This window comes from Quercus suber, unplaced genomic scaffold (assembly GCF_002906115.3).
Source record: "Quercus suber isolate HL8 unplaced genomic scaffold, Cork oak 2.0 scaffold_18, whole genome shotgun sequence".
Taxonomy (NCBI): domain Eukaryota; kingdom Viridiplantae; phylum Streptophyta; class Magnoliopsida; order Fagales; family Fagaceae; genus Quercus; species Quercus suber.
This window is the reverse complement of record NW_027069483.1, coordinates 2,177,014-2,183,670: the sequence shown is the minus strand read 5'-3', so window position 1 is coordinate 2,183,670 and position 6,657 is coordinate 2,177,014. Positions and strand designations below refer to the sequence as shown.

At 49.2% G+C, this 6,657-nt stretch overlaps 1 protein-coding gene across 1 annotated transcript; it reads left to right on the top strand.

The window, feature by feature from the left end:
• Positions 1 to 5,256: 5,256 nt before the first annotated feature.
• LOC112033865 (ethylene-responsive transcription factor 2) lies at positions 5,257 to 6,442 on the top strand. Its single transcript, XM_024066636.2, has one exon. It carries the CDS (start codon positions 5,392 to 5,394, stop codon positions 6,172 to 6,174), a length of 783 nt encoding a protein of 260 aa, XP_023922404.1. The 5' UTR covers positions 5,257 to 5,391; the 3' UTR covers positions 6,175 to 6,442.
• The last annotated feature ends 215 nt before the right edge of the window (positions 6,443 to 6,657 follow it).

Here is a 6,657-nt window from a genome sequence, read left to right as displayed (position 1 = left end):
GGAAACTAGATACTTACAGAGAAATGGAGGCGTTAGACAGAACCAAGGTATTGCATGGTCCTCGGACTCAAGCCTATTGGGAAACTAACCACTCAGCTATACTTGGGTACTAGACAGAACCAAGGTATTGCATGCTCTTCGGACTCAAACCTATGGGGAAACTAGATACTTACAGAGAAATGGAAGCGTTAGACAGAACCAAAGCATTGCATGGTCCTCGGACTCAAGCCTATGGGGAAACTAACCGCTCAGCTATACCTGGGTACTAGACAGAACCAAGGTATTGCATTGCCCTCGGACTCAAACCTATGGGGAAACTAGATACTTACAGAGAAATGGAGGCGTTAGACAGAACCAAGGTATTGCATGGTCCTCGGACTCAAGCCTATTGGGAAACTAACCACTCAGCTATACTTGGGTACTAGACAGAACCAAGGTATTGCATGCTCTTCAGACTCAAACCTATGGGGAAACTAGATACTTACAGAGAAATGGAAGCGTTAGACAGAACCAAGGCATTGCATGGTCCTCGGACTCAAGCCTATAGGGAAAGTAATCGCTCAGCTATACCTGGGGACTAGACAGAACCAAGGTATTGCATGGTCTTCGGACTCAAACTTATGGGAAAACTAGATATTTACAGAGAAATGGAAGCGTTAGACAAAACCAAGGCATTGCATGGTCCTCAGACTCAAGCCTATGGGGAAACTAACCGCTCAGCTATACCTGGGTACTAGACAGAACCAGGGTATTGCATGGTCCTCGGACTCACACCTATGGGGAACTAGATACCTACAGAGAAATAGACGTTATACAGAATCAAGGCATTGCATGGTCCTCGGACTCAGGCCTACAGGGAGACTAACTACAAAATATCCCAAGTTAGGAAAGGGTCAAGCCCCACCTAGCCCTTGAGACGTAAGAGAGCTGCCCATACATACATTCTCTCTCCTTATCATCGTTACTGGCGCAATTGGCCGACATACAATTCAAGCTAAAATCGTGTAGATCAAAGGAAAAGAGGAAAAGCAGGCAGCGTGTACACAGATAAGCAGTTGAAATAAATAGAAAGGAAAATTAAATTTGCATTACAATAATGAGTCCGTAAAAGTTGCATGGCAAGAGCCACAGTACATAGTAGAGAAGCACAACAAAATAATAAAAAATAAATAAATAAAACGGCGTGAAAGTAGGACGAGCCGAGACGCTAGGGAGTCTACTCCTTTTGCTTAGGCTGGACTGGGGCAACCCCTGACCCCTCCGAGCCCTGGCCTGAAGGGACGGCCTGCAAGGGTATGGCGAGAACAGCTGCTTCCTCGGTGGTGGGGGTTGGATCATCGGAAGGGATCTCCACTATTTCTCGGGGCACCTCCTCGCTCGAATGCTCCCCCAGTTCAACTGTCCCCACCTCTTCAACAATCTCCCCGGCCTTAGCGCCATCAGGGGCGGCCTCGCGGATAGCAGGGGGGTAATACACGCTCTCTGCCTTCCATAGGTCGGACGTGGCCTCCACCACAGCTTGTTTGAGGGCCTCAGCCCAGACCTGGGAGCAGTATCGCCTACACACTCCAGGGACTTGAGCTTTATAGAGGGCCTCTACCGCAGCCACCCCATTAGCATAGGCTGCGGTCGCGGCCTCCTCCTTGGCAGTCAGGGCCATCTCCCTGCCATGGTCCGCCTCATCCTTAGCCCGCCGGGCCTGGTCTCTGGCCCATTCGGCCTCCCTCTGGGCCCCTCGGCCGTTGTCAGCTTAGCCCGCAGATCAGCGATCAGATCCCTCGCGGTCTGCAATTGCTCCTTCGCCTCGCCCAGGCGCCTCGTCTACTCCTTGGCCTGGTTCTGGGCGCCCTCAAGACCAGACAGTGCACTGTCCCGCTCCCTGGTCACCGCCTTCAAATCCTCTCGGGCCTTGGCGAGGTCAGCCTCGAAATTCTTCAGAGCCCCGGTGGCCCGGAAGCGCCAATCACGCTCCCGTTTGAGGGCCTCCATCTAGTCATTCGCCGCCCCCTCCAACATAAAGATAGCCTGGACAGCCTGCCAGAATAACCAATGCGCTATAAGCCCAATAAAAGAAGAAGAGTGGGAGAAGAGTCGAGGTTGTAGCCTTTACCATCCTCACATATCGCTTGAGGCTAAGGAAGACCTGCTCGCTCGTCAAAGAGTTAAGCTCAGCCATGTCTGCCGGGAGCAGCAGGCTCCTCTCCAGCGCATCGGCCACGCGCGCACCTTCGCCCTCATTGAAGTTCCTGAGGGAGGCGTTATCCCTCAAGGGCTCTCCACAGAGCATCGGGGCTGGGAGCCAGGCCTGGGCCTCCGAAGAGGTGGTGTCGATGACCTGCCTCTCCTACCTCTTGTCGCTTATTTTGAGCTGCTTGGACGGCCGCAAAATAGTGTCCTCCTCCTGCGAGGACACCGTCTTATCCTCTACTGGCCTTTTACCCTTATCCTTCTTCTTCTTAGGGTCGGCAGGCACGGACCCAGAGGGCGAGCGCGTCTGAGAAGGAGAAGGAGGGAGCTTCTGCTGAGCGGAAGTCGACCTAGTCTTCGAAGGTGGAGTTGGAAGTTTCTGTTGGGGCTCCCCCGGCTGGCCCTCAATCAGGTCCAGCAAGTTGGTGGTGGGCTTCCTCTTATAACCCATTCTCGGCTGAGGAGGGGCTTCTGAAGCAAGGAGGTCTGCTTCGGTCAAATTGGGATCGCCCAAGTCCCCGGGAAGGTCCTCGGATTGATCAAGCTGAGCGAAAACGTCAAACGGGTCCCCTTCCCCCTCTGGAGTTCCCTCGGCGGCCTCAACGAACGGTTGGGAAGAGGAGGGGACGGCTAGTGTGACAGCTTCCTGGTCGGACGGCTCCTTGGGGAACGAAAATCCGTCCTCGGTCACAGTAATCCTCTGAAGCCGAGGATTGTTGGCTCGGATGACGTGCTTCGGAGCCGGGAACGATTTCTGGGTAGGTTTATACCCCAAAATTATGTGGGCAGCCCTAACCTGATTGTCGTCCTCGTTTATATACACCGACGCCCTCAGCACCTTCTGCAAATCCTCCCGATTGACCAGATGGAAGTGACGCTCAAAAGCATGCGGGTCTGCAAACGGAAAGCACCACCGCGTTAGTAAAAAAAAAAAAAAAAAAGGAAGAAAAAAGACTGGAACTTGAAACCCCTCCTGTTTCCCACTGCCCCACCTGGTATTCCCTCTGTTGTCGGGCAGTGAAGGCCATCGTGCCACTCCCCTGACACGATGAGGAAATCCTCGTTGAAACCCTTGTTAGACTTGGGGAGGCACTGAATGAGCCGCACCCTGTCGTCTCTCGTCTTCAGGTAATAAGACTTGCCCTTAAGAAGCTGAAGGTTGTAACACCAGTTCACGTTGTGGTGGGTTAACCTCAGCCCCATCTTCTCGTTCAGGGCGTCTACGCAGCCTAGAATCCTAAAGACGTTTATCTCACACTGGGTGGGGGCCAACCGGAAGTGCGTGAGGTAATCCCTCATCACCGGCCCCATGGGGATCGTCATCCCCCCTTCAAGGAAGGCGACAATGGGAATTACCACCTCGCCCTCCTGTCTGTATATGCGCCAATCCCCATCTTCATAATATCTCAGACCTACATTGCCGGGAATTTAGTAGTCGGTGATGAATTTCTCCATCGCCTCCTCAGTATCGACGTATTTCTTAAACCTACCCATCCCGGTTGACACCTAAAAGAACTAAGAAAGAACAAGCGAAGTAGAAGAAAGAGTAGAGAGAGAGCTCAGAGAGGGACAAAGCGACTTACGGAAAAGAGGAGGAGCTCCTCGGACAGGCTTTTTGTACTGGAGGTACTAGTGAAAGTGTGGCTGAACTCAGGAGGGGTGCACGAGAATCCTTGATTACAAATGGGAAACAGGAAGAAGCGGTTCGTACGGGTATTTATACCCCAAATCGAGGAACCGTGCGGGTTTTTCCGCCCATAAATGCGAGACGAACCTCCACCGTTGGATGGGTAACTCCTCATTAGACGTGGGGAGCACAGAGCCGCCTGAATTTAATAAGGGACACGTTACGTGCTCCGAAACGTCAGCGACGTGCCTTGGGCAGATGAATAGACCCCAGTACTGACCAGGGGGGGTAAGGCCGAGGATGTCAAAATCCTTCTCCCCGCCCGAGGATGCGTGCAGCAAGATTTTGAGGGGCTATTGTGGGGCCAGAATATCGGGTAGCTTTGGCCCACTCCAAGACAGGCCCAAATGGCCCACGCCGAGGACGCATGATGAGTCCGAGGATGACCTTGTCCTCGGGCGTCCGAGACCTCGGAAGAACACGAGGACCACCCTACCAAAGGACTCCTAGAATATCCGAGGAGGAGAGGGCTCAATGCCACGCGTTGGCAACAGAAGTACGGAGAAGGGGTAAGCCCTGGGCGAATTGTCACCTCGACATTGAATACGCTCACCTAACCTTTCTAGCCGCATTAATGGGGATGTAACCCCTTGGCAGGGCAACATCGATCAGGGTGAGCCACCTGAGCACGGATATGACATCTGATGGGACAGACGGTCAGGAGGGAGGCTGATAGATGATCAACAGGAGGAGGAAGAAAGGGATATATAAGAGAGGGGAACAAAGTGTAAAAGGGGGGTCTCTTTGGTGGAGGGGAAGAAAAAACCTCATCGGCCATGGGCCGAGGAGCATCCCTCAGTTGTAAATTGGTCTTAACATTTTTCAATAAAAGGAAAATATTTGATCCTTCATGAATGGCCGATGAGCGCTTAAACCTTCAACCCACTCTCTACAAATTCATTGTTCTGGGTTCGTTGGGGCCTGGAGGAACTCATATCTTTTGGTCTACAAAAACAGACCCTACATCAATTATATCTTAATCAGCAATTTATTTTTTTTCCTTAGGCAAAGATTTTAAGTTTCAACGAGAAAAACCTTAATCACTATAAAGTTTTGCTGACAAACTTTCCTCAATTCTTTATTTTCTGAAAAAGAAAGAAAGTAAAAAAAACTCCCTTTCTTTGCACCCTGTCTTGCACGAAACGTGGCGCATAGCCAACCTAAGCACATTACGTCAGCTACCCTATGTAGAAGTTGTCGGTCACATTAGTGATGCTCTTTTCTATCCATTCGCGCACCAATTTGCCCACTTGTTGGTCTAAAATGAAATTTCGGAGAAACCCAATATATAATTATACAAATTAAGCCCTTAAAAAAAAAACAAAAACATATAGGAAAAAAAAAAACATGCCCACTTACCACCACTGTTGCATGAGTCTCTCCCTTTATAAATACCCTTCAAAACCTTCAACCTCCAAACTCTTTTCTCACTCTTATTTCCAAAACTCTCACTTCATAACTCAAACTTGTTCTTTAATTTGAAACGACCTTTTATTTTACCAAACGAAGCTAAAAACATGAACTTTCCTACCTTGGGTGAGTTTAGTTTTCCTCAGCTCTGTCACCGAAGCTCAGCCTCCGTTGGTCTCTTCCCTTACTTAACGGAACAGTGGGGAGACTTACCGTTCAAAGTTGACGACTCTGAAGACATGATTGTCTACAACTCCCTACATGATGCTGTCAGTTTTGGGTGGTCTCCGTTAGACTTAACGGCAGCCACCACAACTGCAACGGCAGCAGCAACATCCATAAAAGCCGAGCCAAGAGACATCTTTCAACAGCTGGCTCCAGGAGCCGCCGAGCCATTTAGGTTGGCTCCACAAAGTGCTGCACAAAACAATTCGTACGAAAGTACTTTCCTTGCTTTGAAAAGCGAAATTGAATTCAGCAATACTATTGCGTCCAAAAAGACAGAAAACAAAGTGAGCGCTACTATTACTAAAGAGAGGCATTACAGAGGGGTGAGGCGAAGGCCTTGGGGAAAGTATGCGGCGGAGATACGTGACCCGGCTAAGAATGGCGCGAGAGTGTGGCTCGGCACGTACGAGACGGCTGAGGAAGCGGCTTTGGCTTATGACCGAGCGGCTTATAGGATGCGTGGCTCTAAGGCTCTGCTTAATTTTCCACACCGGATTGGCTCGGGTGAGCCAGAGCCGGTTAGAATCACGGCTAAGCGCCGTGAGCCCGAGCCGGGTTTGGAGAACGGCGGCTCAGCCAAGAGGGGTAAAGTAGCTAAAGAAATTGAAGCTGTGTTTCAACTGGGCTCACTGCCAGTTGCCGAGCAATTATTGGTTAGTTAACATAGTGGTTTGGAATGGAATCTCGTGTCAAGAAAAATAAAACAGAGAGAGATACCTATACCTACCAAGTGTTTGTTTTGGTTCTGTACAAAGTGAGGTTTTGCAAATCCTTCTTTTTTTTCTTTTTTTTTCTTTTTTTAAGTAAATGTACATGAGGTTCTGAGCAATAAGTTGGTAAGGTAAAATTTAATTTTACCGAAATGGTGGAAATTATTAATGGAGTGACAAGTGAAGTACTTTACTAAAATGACTTTTATTTTTGCTTTTACTTTCTTTTTTGGTGTTCAATGTATTCCTTTCTTGACTTGCAAAAGGTTAGGCAAAGAAAAGCAATTTATAAAGTTACAATTGCAAATGCTTGTGAAACAACTCAAAAAGTTATATATTATCTGAATCTTCAAGAAATCTCAAGTGAGAAAAGGTTGAGCCATTGCTAAGCAATAACCAACAGTCTGAAAAGGCACTGTCATTTTCCTTTTGATC